The sequence below is a fragment of the Bufo gargarizans genome, chromosome 8 (genome assembly GCF_014858855.1).
Source record: "Bufo gargarizans isolate SCDJY-AF-19 chromosome 8, ASM1485885v1, whole genome shotgun sequence".
NCBI lineage: Eukaryota > Metazoa > Chordata > Amphibia > Anura > Bufonidae > Bufo > Bufo gargarizans.
The window spans coordinates 40,244,136-40,271,644 of NC_058087.1; the positions used below are offsets into that span (position 1 = coordinate 40,244,136).

Consider the following 27,509-nt stretch of genomic DNA (forward strand, 5'->3'; position numbering starts at 1 on the left):
ATTCCACCTTTCATTTTCCAAAAGAAGCTCTGAAAATAAAAGGTGAAATCTGATTTGAGTTGCTAGGGGCAACTAAGCCAGTTTACCTTTACACTACTTTTGATAAATCTCCCTCTAAGTTCCTTTGAAAAAGAGAATGGTCTAGTTGGCCCTTTATTTCTAGGAGGAATAACTGAGAAACAGCACAACACAGAGCTTTGAGTCAAGTTGATCCATAATTGGTACTTCATTAGGAATACAAGTATGTACTAAAACAGACAAGCCAAGAGTCCTGTTTCTCATACCGGGGCCTGGACACAGATATGCTGACCTAGGCATCACTTATACAACGCAGGTATACATGTTGGTACTCATTATCTGGGGCTTTTCAGTTTTTTTCTCTTTTGAAAAAGGGAGACTAAAAAAAATTTGATTATCTAGTTACAATGGATTAAAATATTATAAGGGTCCATTCACACGTTCCGCAATATCGGGAACGGGTGCAGACCCATTAATTCTCTATGGTGCCGGAAGAGATGCGCTCTCCGCATTCACATGTTCTTTGACAAGAATAGGCAGTTCTATGGGGGGTGCCGGCCGTGTGTATTGCGGATCCACAATACACTACGAACATGTGAATGAATCCTAAGAAGCTATTTGAAAACCAGTATATAGTGCACAAAAATCTGTCCATAAAAGACCACCACACAGTGCACAAATAATGTAGTGCCATGCACCACAGTGATGGTTTAGACTGCCTATATAACAGTGCTCCAGTCCTGTATTGCATGCCAAGCTGCTGTAGGGGTACGGTACAGCCACACATAGAGGGTCCACTGTGGTTCCCCCCTAGATAAGTTGAATGCAGAAAATCTGCAGCTTCTACAGTAGGGGTCAACAACCTGCGGCACTCCAGCTGTTGTGAAACTGCAACTCCCAGCCAGTTGCGTACTAAGGGGGAAGGGGGCATGAGGGGGTTAAACCCCGGGTGTCGGCTCTCAGGGAGGTGCCAGAAGCAATGAGCTCTTCCATTAATATAGATACTCACCGCTCAGCTCCCAGGCCGGCTGCGCACAGAATGGTGAAGCAGGAAGACTTCTCCAGCTCCACCATTCAGCCTGAAGACAAAGATCGCGCTGACGACCTGTGTGGGCGGAGCCTGCAGCCTGGAAATCTGTATAAGTCCGCCCACACAGTGCTGCAGAGCGATCTGTGCCTGCAGGGAAGAGAGGTATGTGAGCTTCAGGAACGGGACAAGGTGAGTAGTTATTGTGTTTTTTTTTTTTTTATACAGAGGAGGCTTTATTACTATGGAGGGGGCACAGAGGACTTTATTACTATGGAGGAGGCACAGAGGGCATTACTAATGTGAAGGGGGCACAATGGGCATTTCTACTATGGACGGGGCACAGAGCCAGAGGTCAATACTACAATGAAGGGGGCACAGAGGGCATTATTACTGTGAAGGGGCACAGTGGGCATTATTACTGTGAAGGAGGCACAGTGGGCATTATTACTGTGAAGGGGGCACAATGGAGATTTCTACTATGGAGGGGGAACAGAGGGCATTACTAGCACAGTGGGCATTTCTACTTTCAAGGAGGCACAATGGGCATTATTACTATGAAGGGGGCACAGTGGTCATTATTACTATAAAGGGGGTGTAACACCCCGGAGTGGTGTTACCGCTTCTGCACCTTGCTACTGTCTTTATTGGTCTAATATAATGTCATCTTATGCATTTATTCCAGGTCCTCCACACTGTGCATTCCTAATCTGTTTGCAACTGTTATGTTCATGTAATGTGCCTGGTTCACCAGAAGGTGGCAGAAAACACGACAGAAATATACTTAGATAGAATGAAACCTTCCATTCCATTCTAACCCCCCTCTAGAGAGAGGTGGGCAAGTCCCACTTCCTGCAGGAAAGATGGGGACCAGTGAGAGTTAGTCTAACTTACCCCCTGCTAGGAGAAGGGTGTACTGGGACACTTCTCTGCTGGACGTGCCCACACCAGCCAGAGCACCTTAAGCTCTGCTGGCCAAAGCGTGAATCTTCAGGAGCCAGGAGGAAAGTTCCCTGGCCTAATCTAGAGACAGACAATACAAAGAGAAGTGCAGCATACAGAAGAAGCAAAGTCATACAGTCAGCCTGTCAGTACAGCAGAGCCAGAGAGAAACAGATGTAGCAAAGTCGAGTTTGCCTGCCAGTTTTAATGCTAAAGCCTGCTGGGACCAAGACAGAGCTTGAAGACTGTTTCTGATTAAAGTTTACTAAAGTAAAGCTGCTGTTCAACTACATACAAGGTCTGGACTCAATTACTTCTTCAAATTCCTCAATTATTCCCCCTATTTATTGCTTTGGAGCCAAAGCCGGGGTCCAGCCGTATCCAGGTAGGAGCACCGTGAAACACATAAGGAGACATTTTAGGCCACACTATACCACTCGGCATTGCCTACATCTGGGTCACATTACAGAGGGCCCTAGGGGGAGGTGCCCATTGCACATTCTGGGAGATGTAGTTTAACAACAGCGGGAGGTTGCTGAATCACAGTCTACAGTATCAGCAAAGTGGAAGAGTTTTTAGCAAACCTCAACCACATGCTATGGAACGTTTCTGCAATTAAATCCACATGTAACTTGACATGCGGTGCAGATGTAAACGGATAGCAGCCATTTGCGTTATGCATTTTGCAGAATGGAATATCCAGCTCAGAATAGAACAGTCCTAACGGAGATATAGATGCAGACAGCACACAGATGACATCCGAGTGCTGGCTGTTTTTTTGCGGACATGATCGGGCACAGATGCAAAATACGATTATATGATCATGAGCCCTCAATCTTACTGAAGTAGTCAGGAGTACACGTATAGGCAAGTGCTTAACTACCATAGTGACAGACCATGCGACTGCTATGGAGCCCAGGGCAAGAGGGGGGCCAGTTGGGATTATCTCCTCTTCTACGGGGGGTACAAACTTGGTCAGGACTCTACCCTAAGAAACCTATTGACTGCATTTCTTTTGACTAGACTGTCAGGAAGATAGTATAATCTCAAAGAATTGATTTACCCTTTAATTTGTATTTGAATGTTGTAGTTGATTACATTTTCCATGTACACAGACTAAAGAAGATACACTTTAAAGAGGTTGTGCCATGAAAAATATTTGCCAGTTTTCAAACCAGCACCTGGATCTGAATACTTTATGTTATTGCATGAAATAAAAGATTTAGCATAGCCACTGAGTAATTCAATAATATGTATCTGTATAGCGCCACCTGCTGTTCCACTCCCCTTGAGCTGCAGCAGAGAAGACACTCCCCTGAGCTGCCAGCATGATATAAATCTAGCAGAGCAATGAATGGGGAGATCTCTGGATCCATGGGAGGTCCAGGGCTGGTTCTAGCTTTGTTAGAAAGAGATTGTCGTGTACTATATATGATGTCTGAATTTCATTTTTTACATTAGTCATGGGATAACCCCTTTAAATAGAAATTCCCAACAGTACATGTACCGTAATGCAGCTAGAGAATAGGCCAGTTGGAGGGTAGGAAATGAGGCAGTCAGTCAATTATACGGTAGCCTATTGGACTATTTGTTCTATTATTCTCCTGCCCCAGGCCATACCATCTTGTCAGGCAAGAGGGTTTTCCTAGTATTTTAACCTATAATACACGTTATATTGTTCAAAATACGATATTACTTGAAGTGATGATTCACGAGATGCATGAGAACTGTGACCCTTTCGAACAGCTGCTCGGCAGGGGTGCCGGGAGTCGGATTTGGCCAATCTGATATTGAAGACTTCTGCTGAGGATAGGTCATCCATATTATGACACTGCACAACCCCTTAAATTACATATAACTTGCCTGTACAAGAAAGCTTGTAATATACTTACCAGCCTAAGACTCTTCTCTTCTGAAAATCCTGCCTCTGCTGACATCACATCCTTTACTAGGTTTCCGTCATGGGCTATGGACGAGACATTACTTCCGCTGTGGACAGGGCAAGACATGTTCCTCTCCCTGGCCAAATCACAAACTCCTGAATCCACCTCGTCTGCCCATTTGCCAATGAGAGGAGTACCTCTCTACCCATCCACAGCAGAAGTGACATCTATTCCTTAGCCGGGGCCAGAAACCTGGTAAAGGATGTGGCATCGGCAAAAGCAGGATTTTCAGAAGAAGAGCATCACATGCGTGACCATTATATTGCGTGACTGTAAGTATATTATACATTTTCTTCTACAGGCAAGTTATGTGCAGAGGTGGACTGGGAACACAAAGTGGAGCTGGAAAAAAAACTAAAAGTGGCCCCATGTTGTAGGCAGGTCCAAATTTACAGAAGCCAGAGCCAACATAAGTAGGCAGGCACAACAGAAATGCTGTAGTGCAGCACACCATACCGCCTCAGCAAAACCAAAAGTGAAGCGCAATATACTGCCGCCCCCACTGTAGTATTCAACTGTATCCCTGTCTCAAGGACAGTGATATAGTTGAATTCAGGCAGGCACCTGCGCCCCCCAGCCAACTGCATAAGTATCTGATGCTCCTGGCATTAAATAATGCTGAGAGCATCAGATCATCACGTACACAGCCATCAGCTGTGGAAAAGCTCGGGTTGCCCCCTGGGCAAAGACCTCCCAGGAAGTTTCCCTGTAGGGTCTATGGCCAGTGCACCCCTGGTTATATGTAATTGAGGTGGAGTTGAGTGCACACAAATTTCTTTTTAATGAATAAGGGCCAGGGTAAATTCTTTTTAGACTTTCTTTTGCTATCACAATATACTCCAGTGACCATCTTTTCACAAACACAACGTCTGACTTTGTTAGAGCATCACGATTGGCATAAGCGTATCTCTATACCAGCATCATGGTATGTTATAATATCATTGCAGCTAACCTCTTCCCTGAAGCTATGAAATTTATATTCCTCCTTAAACAGTTAACAAGACTTGGAAAGGATTTTAGCGATGGCATTTTTCCTGAACCATAGGCTTGTAAACACAATGGGGAGCCATTAGGATTCATGTAGCTGGGAATCTTGCCCTTAACATTCAGACATAAATGGGCTGCTGGCTGCCTGAGCTCATGCCCATCTGTCTAATGGGCATTGTGCCTGATCACAATGTGTGCTCCTGTCTCACTAAGGCGCAAAGTAAAGATGAACAATAATGTATCCGAAGGCAGTCTGGAAAATATTCACTGCCGCTCTGCTACTCTGAGGAACGTGTGAACATGCTGCAATGTGTATAGCAGGTACACAACATTACATACCAAATATTTTACGCCTACGCCGAGGAAAGTAATGTGCCTCTATGGATATTCTTATTGAACGTCATGTGGAGGTGAGCCTCATGATGCTATTATCAGTAAAAAAAAAAAAAAAAAAATTTCTGCCTATGTTTTTTAAGGTTACCACAAAATGGTCCACAGAGGTAAGAAAAAAAGGTAAAAAAAACCAGGGCCTGTGCATTTCCAGGAAGCCCAGGCAACTCTTTGACTAAGTGGTCAAACCACTTGTAAAATGGTAGCACTAGCTAACTTTTTTGTGAGTCCAGTTTCAAGAAAAAAATGTCAGGGACCTAACTGGATCACATACACCGTGGGTACAACTACTGTATATGGATCTCAGTCATAGGACTAGTAGGGTTATAAACACATCTAATTTATATGTTCATCATTAATACCATAAGGAGCAACATTATTTGTTAGGTGAAGTAACATTTATGACAATATGGGAAAGGAGCAAATACCCGTCACACACCCATGTAATAATTGTCATGTGTATCTGTGCCTAGCCCTTGATCCTGCCCTGGCTGAATGATATGCGTGGTCCTTTAAAGTTCTCAAGGGATACAACTAAAGAAGTATCCAGGTCAGAACAACTGGATATGTGATAATGGCTAGATTGGCGAGGATGTAACTGATGAGACCCTCCAATGATCGCCAGAATGGGGGGTGACCCTTATCCCCCATTCCTCTAGACCTCAGCTATTTTTTGTCAGTGCTACAGACTATGCATAGAGCATAAAGGCACATGCTCGACCACCACCACATTCATACTCCTTCTAGCTGCAGCCTAGAGGCTAGGGGGAACGGGGGTTCTCCATTCTGGTGGTTGAACTCTTACACAATCTAGTAAATACTATCCTATGTAGTTTTTAATTTTTTTTTATTTCTCCCCCAGCCAAGGAGAAATCCATACTTCCCTAATTTCTGTCACTCTGTCCTGGCTCCTTGGGTCCCAGGATATCTTCACTGAATGTCAACTTTTGCATGGGTGAGGTTGTGTGCACCATTGGACAACCCCTTCAAGGCCCACATATAGTAGTGGCTAACCTGACATTATTTCCATTATTTGTGTCTACATCACTCAGTATGATACATCTTTTCTTCTTTGTGCATCTCAAAATATACTTGAGGTTATTTGGTTAAAATTATTTCTTTTATTTAACCACCATTATTAAAGAGAACCAGTCACAGTGAACATGTTATCTGAGCTGCAGGCAGCATGTTATAGAGCAGGAGGAGCTGAGCAGATTGAGATATAGTTTTATGGGAAAAGATTCGGATTTTTTTTTTATTCATTGAAATTCCTGCTCATTCTGGGCTTTGGAGTCCTGGAGGCGGTCCTATAAGTGATTGACAGCTCTCTCCATATACACAGTCATAGAGGGAAGGCTGTCAATCACTGATAGGACCGCCTCCTGGACTTCAAAGCCAAGAATGAGCAGAAATTTAAAAAAATAAAATGCAAGTTTCACCAAATCTTTTCCCATAAAACTATACATCAATCTGCTCAGCTCCTCCTGCTCTATAACCTGCTGCCTGTGGATTATTTTGCCTTTTCATGGTGACAGGTTCCCTTTAAGAGATTTTCTCAGAGGGGTCTCAGGGGTTCCTTGTGTCTTTTTACTGTCTAAGGCAAAACTATCCTAAATTTTAAATGTGAAAATGCATATATGCCCAAATGCTACCCTAGCTCAAATGTTACACCCTACCATTAGTAAAGGATGCCATCTTAGGTGAAAGCCTTACCTTTCGTTGTGGATAGTGCAGTCCACAGAGGGGAAAATACATTCATATGAATTACTACTTTTGATTAATTTCCCAACATGTAAGTAGTATATCTCTCCATCAACAATCACTTTAACATAGTATTGATATATAACATATAGTAAAGAAAATAGTAATTTTTTCAATGGAATCTATACAGTAATATTACTTAGAGCACTATATGATTCATTTTCCAAATAGCAAGTTCATCCTAAGAGATCTCTGTCAGACGGTGGTTATATCCACTGGAATTCTCCCCGCATTCGTTACATTCAGCATCCTTCTTGGCTTCATGTGTTTAATGCTCAGGGACTCCTGTGATCTATCAAATCTATTTAAACGTTTTATGATTGATACCAAATGACTTGAATTAAGTCATCATGACATGTGATATTAATGGCAGCGAGAACTGTAATTTAAGCAGAAGTGAAATAAACATGCTATTTTAGGAGAAATCGAACTGGAAAAACAAGCTTTGAGATCAGGTAAAAAGAGAAGTTACTTAAAGGGTCACTGACTTTTCAAAAAAGTTATTATATGTCATATCAAAAGTTTAAATTGGTGGGCGTCTGAGCGCTGAGACCCCCACTGATCCCTAGAACGAGGGGGAGAAGTTCGTGCATACAGCAATCGCTCTTCTCTCTGCTGAAGACAGAATTGAGTCTGGCCCATAGACTTCTATGAAGCCCTTCTCGTGCAGCAAGGAGAGAAGAGCTTCTCTCCCCTTGTTCTAGGGATTATTGGGGGTCTCAGCGCTCAGATCCTCACCGATCTAAACTATCTTTTAAAAAAATGTTGATATATCATAGACATATCAAAAGTTTAGATCAGTGGGAGATCTGAGCATTTAGACCCCCCACAGTCCCTAGAACAAGGGGGAGAAGCGTGTGCATAGAGTGCTCTCTCTACTGAGGACAGAATCAAGTCTGGCCCATAGACTTCTATGAGGAGAGAGAGCTTCTTTGCCCTTTTTGTAGGGATTATTGGGTGTTTCAGGGCTCACACCCTCACCAATCTAAACTTTTGGTATGTCTCTATGACATATCAAAAGTTTTTGAAAAGTTAGTGAAGTTACCCTTTAATGTATATACAGTATTACAGATTGATGGCTAAAGGAGATCTAATTCACAAAAAAGTACAAGGTTGCCTGGTACAAGTAGGGTCTTACCAGAATTTATGTCAAAGCAATACTCGGATGACGCATTATATGTACAGGTCCTTCTAAAAAAATTAGCATATTGTGATAACGTTCATTATTTTCTGTAATGTACTGATAAACATTAGACTTTCATATATTTTAGATTCATTACACACCAACTGAATTAGTTCAAGCCTTTTATTGTTTTAATATTGATGATTTTGGCATACAGCTCATGAAAACCCCAAATTCCTATCTCAAAAAATTAGCATATCATGAAAAGGTTCTCTAAACGAGCTATTAACCTAATCATCTGAATCAACTAATTAACTCTAAACACCTGCAAAAGATTCCTGAGGCTTTTAAAAACTCCCAGCCTGGTTCATTACTCAAAACCGCAATCATTGGTAAGACTGCCGACCTGACTGCTGTCCAGAAGGCCATCATTGACACCCTCAAGCAAGAGGGTAAGACACAGAAAGAAATTTCTGAACGAATAGGCTGTTCCCAGAGTGCTGTATCAAGGCACCTCAGTGGGAAGTCTGTGGGAAGGAAAAAGTGTGGCAGAAAACGCTGCACAACGAGAAGAGGTGACCGGGCCCTGAGGAAGATTGTGGAGAAGGACCGATTCCAGACCTTGGGGGACCTGCGGAAGCAGTGGACTGAGTCTGGAGTAGAAACATCCAGAGCCACCGTGTACAGGCGTGTGCAGGAAATGGGCTACAGGTGCCGCATTCCCCAGGTCAAGCCACTTTTGAACCAGAAACAGCGGCAGAAGCGCCTGACCTGGGCTACAGAGAAGCAGCACTGGACTGTTGCTCAGTGGTCCAAAGTACTTTTTCCGGATGAAAGCAAATTTTGCATGTCATTCGGAAATCAAGGTGCCAGAGTCTGGAGGAAGACTGGGGAGAGGGAAATGCCAAAATGCCTGAAGTCCAGTGTGAAGTACCCACAGTCAGTGATGGTCTGGGGTGCCATGTCAGCTGCTGGTGTTGGTACACTGTGTTTTATGAAGGGCAGGGTCAATGCAGCTAGCTATCAGGAGATTTTGGAGCACTTCATGCTTCCATCTGCTGAAAAGCTTTATGGAGATGAAGATTTCATTTTTCAGCACGACCTGGCACCTGCTCACAGTGCCAAAACCACAGGTAAATGGTTTACTGACCATGGTATTACTGTGCTCAATTGGCCTGCAACTCTCCTAACCTAAACCCCATAGAGAATCTGTGGGATATTGGGAAGAGAAAGTTGAGAGACGCAAGACCCAACACTCTGGGTGAGCTTAAGGCCGCTATCGAAGCATCCTGGGCCTCCATAACACCTCAGCAGTGCCACAGGCTGATTGCCTCCATGCCACGCCGCATTGAAGCAGTCATTTCTGCAAAAGGATTCCCGACCAAGTATTGAGTGCATAACTGAACATAATTATTTGAAGGTTGACTTTTTTTGTATTAAAAACACTTTTCTTTTATTGGTCGGATGAAATATGTTAATTTTTTGAGATAGGAAATTTGGGTTTTCATGAGCTGTATGCCAAAATCATCAATATTAAAACATTAAAAGGCTTGAACTACTTCAGTTGGTGTGTAATGAATCTAAAATATATGAAAGTCTAATGTTTATCAGTACATTACAGAAAATAATGAACTTTATCACAATATGCTAATTTTTTTAGAAGGACCTGTGTATAATGTATAATATAATATATGACAGTACATGGCAGTAACTGATATAATAGCTATGATGTGTCCTTTTAATAAATTGTAATAAGATAGGCTACATGAGATGTGACCAAGGGACAGCTTGTCTATCCCTCCACCAGAGCAAGAGAGGACTGGGAATATTAGGGTAAGGCAGTATACAAAGGCCCATGGGCGCACAACGGCCACAGCCATTTAGTAAGTTAAAGCAGTCCTAAGGAAGTTCTGGCCTTCCAAAAAACATACCCAAGTTCTAAGTGCTCCTTAAATGCATGCTATTAACTCAAATAAAGGGTACCATGGCTATAAACGTTGGTCAAGAGCCCATAATGTTTAATTCTGGAGAACCAAATCACTCACAAACGTTCCCCCATGTTAGGGTACTTTAACACTAGCGTTAAAGTTTTCCGGTATTGAGTTATGTCCTAGGGGCTCAATACCGGAAAAAAACACTTCAGTTTTGTCCTAATGCATTTTGAATAGAAAGCATTCCGTTCAGTATGCATCAGGATGTCTTCAATTCAGTCACTTTTACGGTCTTTTAGTGGAAAAAATACCCCAGCATGCTGCTGTATTTTCTCCGGTCAAAATTCCGGGACACTTGCCAAATGTATTAATGCCGGATCCGGTATTCCGGTCTGCACATGCGCAGACCTTTAAAAATGTGAAAAAATTAAATGCCGGATCCGTTTTTCTGGATTACACCGGAGAGACGGATCCGGTATTTCAATGCATTTGTCAAACCGATCCGGATCCGGAAACAAATGGTATCCCTTTGCACACGGATTTCCCGATCCGGCAGGTAGTTCCTGCAACGGAACTGCCTGCCTAATTCCTTTAACGCTAATGTGAAAGTACCCTTAGGGACAGACATAAAGGGGAACCCACGGCAAAACCCTAACTGAGGACACTTGGTAATGTTTCATCATATCCATTGTAGGGCAGGATGACTCACATGCTAGGACCGGAGATTCCAGAGACTGTTGCCCCTCACCCTCTTCTCATGGCACATAGGAGAAATGGGTGGCATACATTTCTGGATGGTTTGCTTTCATTTGTTTTCAAACTTTACTGTTGTTATGGGCTGAAGGGTGGAGCCCTGTGCAGGTTCACATAGCCCAATATAAAGGTCATTGGACCTATCATCTTCTCACGGGTCCCATAGCAGCTGGATGCACGTACACTCTGGTACGATAATGCAGTTCACTACAGCTAGGTTATGTGCATCACAGCTTTATATACAGTATGGTAACAACATATCCAACATTCACCACTTTGGGGGAACTTCAACGCCGAAGACAGTTATTGTAGGTGATTATGTCTATACCCTAGCCAGAAGTAAACAAGTTGAAGACCGAAAGATGGCCAAATGGGAGCCAGGGCACAGAACTGGAAAGGAGGTATGAGTCTTTCATTAGGTCACACATACTAGGTGGGCATAAGTAAATAGTGAAAACATTCCCTGAAAACCCCTTTAAAATTGCCAATGAACTTCATAATGAATCTGTATACACCAAGCTCGTAAGCGTCTTCTAGTGGTGAGTGCAGGCATCATATTCAGACACGTAATGATAACAATTTTAAAATATACTTTAGCGGGACACCATTGAAATATTTGCTTAAACTTAAAGTTCAGAATACATTTGCTGCTTCTGCTTTGCTTGAAGGAATTTTATTAATTCTTGTAAGTAGACATTTCAGACTGTAGTGTTCGTACAGTAGATAAAGAAATGAGGGGCGTCACTCACCACTGTAGTAGCAAAACTTCTTTATTCTTACACGATGGTACGGATAAAATAGGGCTGGGGCGGACTTCACCTTCACACAGACCGCAAAGTGGCGACGGCCGTTTCGCGCTTCTTTGGGCCACTGACATCATTGCGCCGATCTGAGCTAACTTTTAAGCGTCACTACACCTGATTGTCATGACAACCTACGACGCTTTTTCCTTCATTAAAAACAAACCTATGAATAAATACTGGATACATATACACCTTTAAATTATACGAATGCACTTAGGTCATTCCTTTCATTTAGGCCCAGGGGTCCCATGGCTGCTGCCCGAATGATCCATTTTGCGGCAAGTTTGGGATCAATTCAATGCCTGCAAAACTGAGACAACTCAACTCACTTCCATGCATATCACAAACGTGACTAATAAGTCCAGGGCATCCTTTTCCTGTTCTTATGGAGTTAACATGTTCCCTAAATCTTTCAAACAAGGGTCTAATGGTCTTCCCTATATAGAAGGCACCACAGTATCACATACACTACATAGCTGCTTTTACATGTAATGCACTGGGTCACTTTGTGGTTAATACCTCCAAATGACAGGAACCTTTTTGGGCTATTATACTTACAAAACGAACAATTGCCAAACTTAAAGTTCCCTATTGGTTTCCCTTCTGTTAGCCAGTTGCTAGCCCTTCTTTCTCTGAAATGGCTCCTAACTAATTTATACTTCAGCGTGTGACACCTTCTGAATGTTACTAATGGCCTATTTTCCACGTATTCCTTTAGACCTTCTTCATTTCTCAAAATATCCCAATTATTGTGAATTACTTGTGTGATTACATTTGCAGCGGGACTAAATTTAAACGAAAAACGCAAACCTTCCTTTGTTCTTATCCCTACGTCTCTTTTAGTGAACCTCATGTTAATGTCATTTGTTTCGTTAAGAAAAGCAACAAATTCACTACATCGATGCTCTGTACCTGACCACACCAAGAAGACATCATCCACGTAGCGCAGGAAGAGTTGAATATATCGCAGGTAGGGATTTTTTGTGGAGAAAACAAACTTATCTTCAAAAATAGCCAAATAAATATTGGCAAAAGTGCACGATACAGGTGTGCCCATCGCCGTACCATACACTTGTTTATACCATTGTTCTCCAAACTTGAACACATTATTAGGGAGTATACAAACTGAAAAGAATGGCGTGGTATTAAACAAGCAGGAGGTGCTCAAACCCACATGCAGTCGTGCATATATATATACAGGGGAGCAAATCCTGCACTTGTGGCCCGTTGCTAATGACGATCCCCAGCAAAAATGCACAATATCCACAATAGACATCATACACAAGATAGCAATTATGTGGATGTGATAATCAATATAGCAATATAACAAAATAATAGCAAAGACAGGTGCACTCTGCGGTCTTACTAAACCCTCAAACTGATTTTAAAATTGAGAGATTAGCCAACATGTCCTACGGTGTAGGACATGTCTGAGCCCGAGCACCGCGCCAAGGTTTCTCAAGTAGCTCGGGACCTAACACTCACCTACCTGAGCCATATGGGCAATACCAGGAGCCAGTGGGCAAATTACAGGAGCATGAGGCCGACTCACAAACAACTCACCAGTTACCTCCAGCATGTAACCATGCTTGCAATGGGAGGAGGGAGGAGTCTGCGAGTCCCACTCAAGACTGGCTGATAAGGCCCAGGCCTCTCAGGTGCACCTAAATGTAGCCTGTGGATGGAAAACATTTACATTGGAGTTTATACACCTCCAGGCATCTCTATATATACATGTTGGCTAATCTCTCAATTTTAAAATCAGTTTGAGGGTTTAGTAATACCGCAAAGTGCAAATGTCTTTGCTATTATTTTGTTATAACATTATCAGTGAGAACATAATTAAAGCCTTCTTCAATGAACTGGTGATAGAGACCACTTTTACAAACGCAAAAACACAAATGCAATCGCACTCTGCAACCAGCACTCTGCCCTGCCTTTATGCTGGATGTTGAATGAGGCATTGGTGTACATTTTGGCCAAAGTGTAATAAGCCACTCACAACGTCAAGGTCGCCTCCATGAGTGGTCCCTAACACTAGTTCCTACCTGTTATGGGCCATGACAGCCACACAAAGTCCAGGGAGCGCAGGTACAGCATGCACGCCAAGCACACTCTGCTTTTAACCCCGTCCGGTGTCATTACAGCTTCCATCGGATCCAGGGATGCAAGTACCAACATGCATGCTGAGCCCACTATATACTTCTCCTGGAGCCAAATGGTTACTGGTAGGTGCTATATAGGCAGACTCAGTTTTATACTGACTTTAAAACCAGCCTCCAGGGCAGACTAACTGGTCAGGTGTGCATGACTGCATGGAGATCGCCACTCCTCCAATATATACTACAAAGAAAAAAATGTGGGGGGTTCAGCCCGCACAACCCTGTATGCAGGTGCACATTGCTATGGCGAAATACAGATACAAACGCAAAAACACAAATGCAATCGCACTCTGCAACCAGCACTCTGCCCTGCCTCTATGCTGGATGTTGAATGAGGCATTTTTATTTTATTTTTCATTTTTTCTTTGTAGTATATATTGGAGGCGTGGCGATCAGTGCGATTGCATTTGTGTTTTTGCGTTTGTATCTGTATTTCGCCATAGCAATGTGCACCTGCATACAGGGTTGTGCGGGCTGAACCCCCCACATTTTTTTCTTTGTAGTATATATTGGAGGAGTGGCGATCTCCATGCAGTCATGCACACCTGACCAGTTAGTCTGCCCTGGAGGCTGGTTTTAAAGTCAGTATAAAACTGAGTCTGCCTATATAGCACCTACCAGTAACCATTTGGCTCCAGGAGAAGTATATAGTGGGCTCAGCATGCATGTTGGTACTTGCATCCCTGGATCCGATGGAAGCTGTAATGACACCGGACGGGGTTAAAAGCAGAGTGTGCTTGGCGTGCATGCTGTACCTGCGCTCCCTGGACTTTGTGTGGCTGTCATGGCCCATAACAGGTAGGAACTAGTGTTAGGGACCACTCATGAAGGCGACCTTGACGTGGTGAGTGGCTTATTACGCTTTGGCCAAAATGTACACCAATGCCTTATTCAACATCCAGCATAGAGGCAGGGCAGAGTGCTGGTTCCAGAGACCACTTTTATTCGTATTGCCTAATATATCCATAACTGCCCTAACACCGGCTGTGCGTGGTATGCGGGTGTATAGGCTTTTAACATCCAGTGACACCAATCTGAACCCCTCCTGCCACTGAAAATCCCTCCGCGCCAGCAGGAATTCATTGGTGTCACTTAGATAAGCAGGGGCTTTTTTCTAGAGTGGTCTCAAAAGCCAATCAATGTACTTAGAAAGCAGTTCCATCACCGACCCAATCCCCGCCACAATCAGGCAGCCCGGGGGGACGGGTCAGCGACTTGTGAATCTTGGGTACAAAGTACCACGATGGTTTCCTGGGGAACAATGGCACAAGTTTATCAATCATGTTGCTAGAGAGGAAATCTAAAACTATATATTTTTGGAACATCTTCTTCAGCTGTGATTGTATGGCTGCTGTGGGGTCACCAGAAAGTTTTTCATACACTGTACTATCTCCGAGTTGTCTACTGGATTCCTGCAAATAATACTCCTTAGTCATCAAAACTACATTTCCCCCCTTGTCTGCTGGTTTCACAACGACCTCTCTATCTGTACTTAACCAGTGTGATGCCACGTTTTCTTCTTTAGTAATATTCTCCTGCATTTTTGGGTATATCAGAGCTCTCACCTCACTCAATACGCGTTTATAAAAGATATCAATGCTACTACCAGCGGGCAAGGGGGGGACAATATGACGACTTAATCCCTCCCTCAAACCTATCAAAATGCGAGCCCTCTGTTACCTCCTCCTGTAAATCTATATCTGAAAGAAACTCCAAACAGGAGACCTCGATCTCATCATATTTTTCTGAGATGTTGAAACCTAAATAATTGACATCCGCTGGGATATCCCCTTGTTTTTTTGGGTGCTGTCGTGTCGGTATATCATTAAAAATCTTATGCAGGTTCAGTCTGCGTATCGATTTATATAAGTCTACTACAAAATTCACTGGATCAAACTGTTCAACCAAACTGTATCCCAGTCCTTTATTACAGACGGTGACACAGCCAGGCGGCAGCTCAGATCCCGTGAGATTAACAGTCAAATTTTCTTTAACTTCATTCACAATAAATGGGTTTATTGTCTCCACGAGACTTGTTTCTTTTTGCAAACTGATTTCCTGATTGTGTTTCTTTCTCCTCCTTCCACCTCTTCTGGTCTTATTCCTAAAGGGTATTTTCACTGTATCTGTTCATTTGGATCATTAGGGTCATCTGAAACACTTGAGTCAGAGTCCGTGTCCAATAATCACTTTTCACTTTTCGCTGTTGGCGTTTTTTCCATGTTTTTTTTCTTGTTCCAATCAAACACTCTTCCCGTGTCGTAATCACACTTGTCCCTGGGGAATTTATCTTTCTTCCTATCTTTAATCTCTGTCTGTGTTATCACCAACTTTCCATTTATTTTTTTATCAAATGCTTGCAACTGTCTTGTACGTAGTTCTTCTTTTGCTTTTTTTAATTCCTCATTAATCCTAGTGTATTCTAGTTCTTCTCTCTGTAGAACTAGTTCTAAACTCTGCATTGAAAAACTTGCATGCAGGTTTTCCATTCAGTAACAAAGGTAGGGTCGTCTTCATATTGCATCAGATCTTTGTAAATACAGAACCCCCTTGGGACCCTTTTGCTTTCTTTATATGACCTAAGTGAATTAACGATCCAGAACAAACGGACCTCCTTATCTGCCAGGTGTGTAACTCTGGCCTCCAGGGCTTTTGTACTTAATGATTGCAAAGTATCCTTCTGATTACAATCTGTGAAGAAGGCATCCGCTCCTTCTCTGCCCTTGTTTAGACAGGGTATCGTATCTTCAGATGCCATCTTGTTACACTCAACGACCAAAATTTAAGCGTGCTCAGCCCCTATAAGTTCATATATGGTAATTTCCAAATAGAGTCTAATGAATATGGGCAGCACGGTGGCTCAGTGGTTAGCACTGCAGCGCTGGGGTCCTAGGTTCGAATCCGACCATGGGCAACATCTGCATGGAGTTTGTATGTTCTCCCCGTGTTTGCGTGGGTTTCCTCCGGGTTCTCTGGTTTCCTTCCACACTCCAAAGACATGCCGATAGGGACCTTAGATTGTGAGCCCCATTGGGGACAGGTGGACGCTAATGTCTGTAAAGCGCTGCGGAATATAGTAGTGCTATATAAGTGCATAAAATAAATAAATAAATGAATGGGGCTTCACCGCTAATGTCCGTATGATGACAGATGGCTTTTCACATACCCTTGTCCTTCAAACAGCATTTGTGGTGCACAACCCAACGTTAGAAGTACATACCATCTTCGTATAGTAGATAAAGAAATGAGGGGCGGCACTCACCACTGTAGTAGCAAAACTTCTTTATTCTTACACGATGGTACGAATAAAATAGGGCTGGGGCGGACTTCACCTTCACACAGACCGCAAAGTGGCGACGTCCGTTTCGCTCTTGCTCGCTTCTTCGGGCAACTGACATCATTGCGCCGATCCGCGCTCACTTTTAAGCGTCACTACACCTGGTTGTCACGACAACCTACAACGCTATTTCTTTCATTAAAAACAAACCTATGAATAAATACTGGATACATATACACCTTTAAATTATACGAATGCACTTAGGTCATTCCTTTTATTTAGACCCAGGGGTCCCACGGCTGCTGCCCGAATGATCCATTTTGGCTCTTTTTGTAAAATTAGGTGGTGCCTATCACCTCCCTGTGGCAAGTTTGGGATCAATTCAATGGCTGCAAAAATTTTTGAAGGACAAGGGTATGTGAAAAGCCATCTATCACCATACGGACATTAGAGGTGCCGCCCCATTCATTTGACTCTATTTGGACATTATCAAACTGTAGTGTTCCTCAAAGAGATTCTTAAAGGAAGTCCAGAAAAGTAGCTGCCCTCCCCAATCACCCGAATGCCACATCTTTCCAGGTCGGAGATCCCTCAGAGACATTTACAAGCACACGCGGTAATGATATTAGTAGCTCTTTTTTATACTCTACACTTTTATAAGCTTTGTTCTTTAGGTTTTATGCTTTGACCTTAAAACACACTGGTCACTGAATAAAGCAAACATAAAACACCAATAAAACAACAACCTTGAGCCGAAGAGCAGAATTATAATCTATTTCAGTTTTTTTCCCTCCAGAGCAAACCTATTTTTGTATCGTTCTTTAGGTGTATGTGGATATATCTGGGGACATTTTACAGAAATGAAAAATCTTGCTCCGACCGAACGACTGAATGATGATTTGACATTGGCATAATCCATGTGTGTAATGTAAAAACTGCTCAGACGACAAACAGGCTGTCTCAGCACATAGCAAATCGCTGCAATTTTCAGACTGAATTTTGAGCTTTTTTTTTTTCTTCATTACTTTGCCTAATACAAATATCTCTGGCAGAGAATAAAAGAGGCTTAGGCTGTGTGTGGGGGGGGGAACGGCAATGTGACAGAAATGCATATTACAAATGCCGCTAATAGGATTCAAAGTCATAAGCACAAAACAAAATTAATTTCTCTCATTCGGATTCATGGCATGACGAGGACATTAAGAGCCTCAGAGGAGGATAAATGGTAAGCTGAGGGAAGCATGTAGATCTCGCATTAACTAGTGCCTACATTTTCAGCAGAGTCACTGGTACGCACCATCAAGTAAAATGCAGGAAGATGCTTTACTCTATTCGCCATGAGTCTTGTAATCTGTGGTCTGCCACCTGTGGAGCCCTAGCTGTTGTGAAAATGCAACTCCCAGCGTAGACATGTCAGGGAATGCTGGGCATTGTAGTCTCGTAAGAGCTGGAGAGCTGCAAGTTGCAGACCACAGCTCTGGTCACAACTGGATATTGACCTGGTCAGTGCTCGTTACTAAGATATGCAGTAGTGTTTGCAGATGGGTTGTGTAGGTGACCAAGAACGCTCATTGACATGAGGACAAGCAGAGGCAGGGGGCAGACTCTGCAGGGTCTGAGGGTTATTTTCTTCTCCAGTCACACCCAAAATAAAATGTAGAGATTCCGCTAGACTGTATCTGCTCAGTATAGATGTTCATGTGGCATAATATCTTAGCTCTAATTGTGTCTCTCCCATACTGCTTTGCTATATGGTTGCAGGAATCTAGTAGAATTCAGATTTTTGTTTTAGATAGAAGACAGATTCAATAGAACTACTCAGTCCTGAAAGATGGACATTATGGACCTTGCTTATGCGGGTAATGCAAGCCACTGCTGCCATGTGCATCCAAAGAACGATCAAATCACTTCTCTCATTTTCAAAAATGCTAAGGACAACTGAAAAAATAAAAATTCTGGGAGATTCATTGCGCCCTGAACTCCAGAATTCTGGCTTTAAAAAGTTGTCAAAAAGGGCTTTGTGCAAAAGTGGGTGGGAAAGTGGATGTGGTCGGCCACATTTATTAACTGCAAGTTTTTTAAACAGTTGTAAAAGTTGTAAAAATTGTCACCATCTTACTCCGGTAAAGGGGTGAAATGGAACATGAAATATGCACGGTTCCATGGTCCCAGCCACCACTGCTGGATTACAAGGTGGTCATAACCATACAGCGAGGAACAGAAGTATTTGAACCCCCTGCGATTTTGCAAGTTCTCCCACTTAGAAATCCTGGAGGGGTCTGAAATTCACATTGTAGGTGCATTACCACTCTGAGAGACAGAATAAAATAAAAAATTCTGGAAATCTCATTGTATGATTTTTAAAGAATTTATTTGTCTTGCACTGCTGAACATAAGTATTTGAAGACCTGAGAAAATCTGTGTTAATATTTGGTACAGAAGCCTTTGTTTGCAATTACAAAGGTCAAACGTTTCCGGTAGTTTTTGACCAGGTTTGCACACACTGCAACAGGGATTTTGCCCCACTCCTCCACACAGATCTCCTCTAGATCTGTCAGGTTTCGGGGCTGTCGCTGAGAAACACGGAGTTTCAGCTCCCTCCAAAGATGTTCTATTGGATTTAGGTCTTGAAACTGGCCAGGGCACTCCAGAACCTTGATATGCTTCTTACAGAGCCGCTCCTTGGTTATCCTGGCTGTGTGCTTCGGGTCGTTGTCATGTTGGAAGACCCAGCCATGACCCATCTTCAATGCTCTGAATGAGGGAAGGAGGTTGTTGCTCAAAATCTCACAATAAATGGCCCCATTCATACTCTCCTTAGTCCAGTGCAGTCGTCCTGTCCCCTTCGCAGAAAAGCACCCCCCAAACCATGATGTTACCACCCCCATGCTTCACAGTAAGAATGGTGTTCTTGGGATGCAACTCATCCTTTTTCCTCCAAACACGATGAGTGAAGTTTAGACCAAAAATTTCTACTTTGGTCTCATCTGACCACATGACTTTCTCCCATGCCTCCTTTGGATCATCCAGATGGTCATTGACAAACTTTAGACGGGCCTGGACATGTGCTGACTTGAGCATGATTTGAAACCATGACGGCGTAGTGTTCTACCGACAGTGACCTTTGAAACTGTGGTCCCAGCTCTCTTCATGTCATTGACAGCTCCTCCCTTGTAGTTCTGGGCTGATTCCTCACCTTTCGTATCATCAGTTATACCCCACGAGGTGAGATCTTGCATGGAGCCCCAGTCCGAGGGAGACTGACAGTCGTCTTTAGCCTCTTTCATTTTCTAACAATTGCTCCATCAGTTGATCTATTTTCACCAAGCTGCTTGGCAATTGCCCCGTAGCCCTTTGCAGCCTTGTGGAGGTCCACAATTTTGTGTCTGGTGTCTTTTGACAGCTCTTTGGTCTTGCCCATGGTAGTAGTTGTCGTCTGACTGACTGTGGAGTGGACAGGTTCCTTTAAAGAGCTCAGACAGGTGCTACTAAGTTAGATTAATGAGTGGAGCAGAGGTGGACTTTTTAAAGGCACAGTAACAGGTCTTTGAGAGCCAGAATTCTTGCTGTTTCTCATGTGTTCAAATACTTATGTTCAGCAGTGCAAGACAAATACATTTTTTAAAAATCATACAATGCGATTTCCTGAATTTTTTTTTTTTCAATTCTGTCCCTCAGAATGAGAATGCACCTACAATGTGAATTTCAGATCCCTCCATGATTTCTAAGTGGGAGAACTTGCAAAATCGCAGGGGGTTCAAATACTTCTGTTCCTCACTGTAGATACATGAAGTGCATAATGTGATAGAAAAATGAATCCAGCCAGCAAAGGAGACAATATGGACAATCACAATACATTAGTAAATGTCTTGTATTAACTTTCTCTACATGATAAATGCCATTTGCTGAAGTGAGACAACCCCTTTAAGTTAGAAATAGCAGAGATATACCGTAAATGTATACATTATAGCACAGATCCTGCAGTTCTATATCATGCTGCCTGCAGACTGGAACTCTTTAAGTTTTGCTGATTTAATTACGCAGTAAGAGATACAGGGAACCTGAACAAATGCACAGATACAATGTCAAGCACACAATACTGTGAAGGTATACACCTGAAATTTCTATTCTCGTCTTAACCAGGGTTCAGCTTACCGAACACCTTCCAAGGAAACTGCTCAGGAGCAGTCACTTTTAGACCTGGTGCATGGCGCCATTTTTTGAAATTTACAATTTTTTTTTTTTACGGGGGACTGCGGAAAGGACGTGCAGATGTGGACCATTGCGGACCAAAACTACGGCTGTGTGCACGAACCCTTACATGGCAAATTATAGTTGTTAAAACCCTGCCTCCTATAGCTAGGCACTCTGCATGTTGCTGTGAAGCTGGTACGGTGCCTAGCTGTAGCAGACAGCGGTAGAGCCTGGAGAGAAGGCTGGAACGGTCTGTGCTGCTCCTGTCTTCTCTTTTTCAGTGTAGACAGCGCTCAAAAAGTCTATGCCAGTAGATATCCTATTTTCTGTTTCTGAATATACTAAACATGCTAGATTTGATAAAAGTCATTTTTAGAACCAAGGCAACTAGGTTTTTACTCATATAAGACCAATCAAAGCCTGCTCAGCAGCGCCATCTTCTGATGAGAATACCTCATTCCAGGGATTTTAAGAAGGAACTTTCAAATAAGAAGGATAGATAGATAGATAGATAGATAGATAGATAGATAGATAGATAGATGAATAGATAGATAGATAGATAGATAGATAGATAGATAGATAGATGAATAGATGAATAGATAGATAGATAGATGATAGATAACTAGATAGATATAAGATAGATAGAATAGATAGATAGATAGATAGTAGATCGATAGTAAGTAGATATATATATATATACATATATAAAATAGATATGTATATTCCCCATAATTTTCTCATATATATATATATATATATATATATAGTACATATACCCTATAATCTCTCTCTCTCTTGCTGTCTCTCTCTCTCTCTCTCTATATATATATATATAATAAAAAAAAAAAATAATAAGATAAAAAAACAACAAAACTAAGATTAAAAAACAAAAACAAAGTGTATGTATACATACTCGAAATGAAGTGTGATGTCCGTGGCGAGAATAGACTGCTTCAGAAGCTGCATGAGGTCGCTGTACTGCTGGGAGGACAAGTTGGCAAATATGTTGTGCCCCTGCAACACAAAAGCTACAAAAAATAAATAACTAAAGATACAGGCAGGAATATTACTGAACGACAAGATGAGCTCGCTTATTACTACATAAAAAAAGCTATTTTAACCAGGTAAAAAAAAAAAAAATTCTCCTTCAGTCTCATGTCCTTGCTCAGGGCTATAGTATTACAGCAGTTAATGCTATAGTCATAGCAAAATGGAAACTAATTTGTCAGGCAAGTGTTGGGATGACTCTATGGTTGAAGTAAAAAACACTTTTTGGAGACAAATGACACTTGTCACTTCCTGATTCTCCATACAAGGAGGTTCAAGGTTCAATCAACAGTAAAGCTGGCAAACTGTTAGATGGGCAAATCTACTGTAACACCCCAGAGTGGTGTTACCACTCCTGCACCCGGCTTCTATCTGTGTCTGCTATGCATTTTATTCCAGATCCTCCACAATGTGCAATGTGCTGCCACCTGCTGGTGAACCAGGCACATTACATTTGAACATAACAGTTGCAAACAGATTAGGAATGCACAGTGTGGAGGACCTGGAATAAAATGCACAGATGACATTAATGTTAGCAGACACAGATAGAAGCCGGGTGCAGGAGTGGTAACACCACCCTGGGGTGTGTTACACTACAACAACAAAAATGTAGTAAGTCTTTTCATTATATTTCTCATTCAATTTGAATCCACTACTCCTGACTTTGGCTGAAAAACTGCATAAAATAAAACGGCAGTGGCGTTCCCCCCCCCCTCCCCCTCCCAAAAATAAAATGCTGTGTGTGAAACTACAGTACCTTTATGCCTCCTTCACACACAAATTTTCTCTGGGGTTTTTTTTTTAACCACTAAAACAACGGCAAGCAAACTTTTCCATGTCACATGTATTTTCGTGGCACTTTTTAGTGGTGTTTTTTTTTCAAAACAAATGTGTGGATTTTTTTTTTTTTTAGGCATTGAAAAAAAAAAGGCCTAAAAAGTGCCATTTAAAAAAAAAGCCAGAGACAGAAAAAAGTCACTAAATGTAAAAAAACTAACAAAAAAAAAACATCTGTAGCAAAAAAAAAATTGAAAAATTGCAACTTTTGCAACTTCTGGAGCTGACATTTTTCCAGCAAAAACCCACCAAAAAAGAACACTTCGAAAAAATGCAACAGTTCTGAAAAATGCTAATTACAACCTATGTATATATCTACTCTCCTTTGCAGGCAGGGTGTCACAAGTTTTGTATTTCTACAAAAAGCTGCATGAAGAGTTTACCGCAGCGCCTCTGTCACACTAATAATAAACAGTACAGTGTTCATACAGGGAGAACAGTGGACAAGCTACAACCTCATGTCCTAAATCTCCATTAAAAGGACACTTTCACAATTTCACAATTTCACAATTTTTTTAATTACATATTAACATCCTATATGTGCTTATTATTAAAAAAATTATTAAATAAAACGGGTGGATGGCAACTTGGATATAATTTTGACAGGTCCCTCCATGTATTCTTCTTCCTGTCCTGGCTCTTTAACCTCCTCTTTGTTTGGACTTTTAGCACAGCCTCGCTTGACTTTCCCAGTCTAACCATCACTGAGACCAGAGACGAAAAGAGGATGTGTGACTCAATTAAAGCATCATAAATGACACTGATAAATACATCGCTCTTCTGCCAAACTCTAGGCCTACCAAAGGAACAATTGAGATATCACACTGTTATGCCAATTCTACGCCTACTATAGTGAGGATCACCTTGTAGAACATGTTCCCCTCACAGCAGCAGTAAACTGACAATGGATTACCCATCTATATAGGAGTTTAGAAAAATTTGATAGAAGCGTCCTTTTAAGTTATTATGTTACATTTCTTTTAACTGTCATATTAAGTTGCCGACACATTTTATGTATATACAGTATTTAACTGTATCAGAAGTATACCTGTCATGTCCATACTTTAACTATATAGATACACCAAACCATTCAGCACCTTATCAAACCATGAAGCCATTAAGTACTTCATCATTCTCCTGCGGGTGACCCTATTTTGTAATGTCCCAGCACCTATACTTAACATACACGCACACCTCTGCCATCATACTGTATGCAATTTTTCTTTCTGTCTCTATTTGTCTGGGATAGGTCTGTACTGCCCCTGAGGTGATGAGATCTGCCACGTACTGTAGATATTCAAATGAAGATAGCTGCCATATGGCATCTCATAGGTAAGACCCTGCTGAATAGTGTAAACACATGATTGAATGTATTATTATTATTATTATTATTATTATTATTCATTTTTAAGCTTCCAATGTCACTCTACTTGTCATTTTGATCACTGTTAGGTTAGCAATAGTATAGATGAAGGGTAGATGATAGATAGATAGATAGATACTTCATATAGACAGATATAATATAGATAGATACCTGTAGAAAGATGGATAGATAATATAATATAGATAGATAAATAAATAGATAAAATAGAGATGCCTGTAGATATATAGACAGACAGATAGATATGTAAGTGAATTTCTTGAAATTTGTTTCAGGTCTTTTTACTGAATGAGAGAAAGATGTGCTCATTTGCATATATTTTCCCAGAGGAACATTGCCTGGACTACAATGATTGCCTGATTGGAGTCAGGAAGGAATTTTTTCCTCTAAAGTGGGGAAAGTTGGCTTCTACCTCACAGGGGTTTTATTACCTTTCTCGGGATCAACTTGCAGGATAACAGGCCGAACTGGGTGGACAGATGTCTTTTTTCAGCCTTATAAACTATGTTACTATGTTACAATACTCCTCACGTGTACTCAGTGATCGCCATAAGGAAAAAATTTACATTTCCCTCAACCCCCAACCAAGGCCTCTCAGGCAGCTAAACTAATTCTCTCTGCTCAGCTGGTATGAGACAGTCGGTTTTCTTTTACCTTATGGAAGGAACACTAGTTTGCATGTTCCTTTTACTTTCCCTTTTGAAGGTAGACTGCGTTATATGTGTTTTTTCCAGAGGCCTCGCTGTGATTCGTCCAAAATTAATCAAAAAAATTTGGATTCATTAGAATCTGATTTATTTTTGAAACGTTAGGGATGAATTCTGAATCGGTAGAATCTATCTTTCAGATAGATAAATATAATATAGATAGATGCCTGTAGATAGGTAGACAGATAGATTAACAGATGTGGTTTGTCCTATAATACAACATCTTCTGATATCAGAATGTTTTATTTGTGGTTGTACATAGGACGGCATTACTTTATCAAAATGCACAGATAACGTGGCTGCAAAAAGCTAAGTTACAAATTCAGCTTTACCATGTCTGTACATGTATGAACTTCAGATAACAACCATGTCAGCTCTCAGCCTTTTTTTCCCAGGTTACGTACAGTACATTGTAGGTGTAGGAACTTTGCGACCCCTTCACTTAGTGAATCATCCATTATTACCACACTGCATCAGCAACCAGTACGACCACCGAACCATCACTAGCTCCTAATGAACCTCAAGGCTACATTGATAGGAGTCATTGCTGCATCAATAAACCAAGCTCTCAATCCCGTTCACCCCAGAAAATGTCTAAAAGCCATAGAGAAAATTGCAGGAAAAAGACCAGCAACATAGAATTGCACTAGGAGATATCCAGTCCAGTCAGTGCAAATGTTACACAACTGATGGGGGAAAGTAAAAATACCCCAAATTCAGGTATCAATCTGCATATTACAAGGTACCATAGGTAATAAAAGGAGGTCCTTATAGAACAGGTATAAGGAATAGAAAAGAGGACTAAGTAAGACATAGAAATGTGTGCAAGTCAGCAACAGGACTGTAAATCATACAGAATGATACTGGGTATTCATGAATCTGCCTTATTCTATGCAATACGTTCCTGCTGCCAATGATTTCACACCCTCTGAACAGGCAAGGCTAGTTTTCTGCTTTGACTACTGCGCCACCTGGTGGTGGATGCCATGTAATAATGGTTCAATACATGGCTCTTTTGTTCTGGTTCTGCTGAAAAATATGTATAGATACTGAACCCAAAAAAGAACATTGAAATGTAATGTACTGCTAGAAAAACAGGTTATTATCACTTGATGCAACTGCTAACCATCTACCTACTATTATATACAATAAATGTTATACGATATATGATAATACCCAAATGTTTAGAATATTCTACCTATATCACAGTTCATTTCTCAGTTGCACAGTGCTCAGTATCTGCTAAATGTAAGATAACCTAATCATTATCTCCCTCTCAGATTATATGCATTTACATTTGTGGAATCCACTGGTAGCTGTAGTTAATATAAAATTAACCAGACTTAATGGGATAACTCTGTATGCCAGTGCTATCCTTCTAGTAAACCGGTGTAATTGTAGCAGTAGAAATGCCACAGATCACCAGGGTAAACATTGATTTATTCTTGACATCTTTGATCCTGGTTATCAAAAAGGTGTCTCCATTCTTCACCATTTCAAAAATTTCAGTTTGATGCCACTAAATGGAACCACTCCAGTCTACATCCAGCTGACAAGGTTCCAGGTATGTTGCACCAGTGTGGGAAAGGGGTTCCTTGGGCCCACCAGAAGAAATTATTCTCGGGGCCAAACTCCTATATTATCAATAATGTCTAAGAGGTTTCGAATCAAATAAATAGACCCTAGTGGCAGGTGAGTATCTCTAAAGGCAGCTCCAAATATATATATATTTTTTTACCAGATGTAAGGTAGCTATCCTATAAGTCAATGTTCGACCCTTTAAATAGGCCTTGAGACATGATTCGGATATTAAATAAGCCAGCACCTCATCTGCAGACAGCTGTTAAGCCAGTACTCTCTGTCTGCAGATGAGGGGCTGGCTTCTTTATTATCCAAGTCATGTGTCAAGGCCTATTTAGAGAGGGGAAAACACTGACTTATGGGATAGATGCTTTACATCTGGTGGCATCAGAGGCAGAGCTTACTAAGAACTCATTTTCATCCCTTTCTTCCCAGAATTCCAGAGGGCCATGTATGGCCTTTAAGCCTCCTCACGCCGATCAAGGTGCTCTTTGTCAGGAGAGATAGTATCCCCCAAATAAAGAACTAGTAGTGGTAAAGAACTGAAGTTTAAAGGTACAAATCAACGAATTCTGTTTAAAAGGTAGACCGCCTAAAGATGCGCCGAATTTGTGACAGTTGCTCATGTGATGATAAATTTGGTGC

General features: G+C 41.6%; 1 protein-coding gene across 1 annotated transcript in view; it reads right to left on the reverse strand.

Moving 5' to 3' along the window:
* Window positions 1-27,509, reverse strand: part of PDE11A (phosphodiesterase 11A) — a 673,054-nt gene that overhangs the window by 70,499 nt on the left and 575,046 nt on the right. Inside the window, exon 15 of the mRNA XM_044304393.1 lies at window positions 22,225-22,325. Coding sequence (XP_044160328.1) covers window positions 22,225-22,325 — 101 coding nt within the window. The remainder of the gene's footprint in view (window positions 1-22,224; window positions 22,326-27,509) is intronic.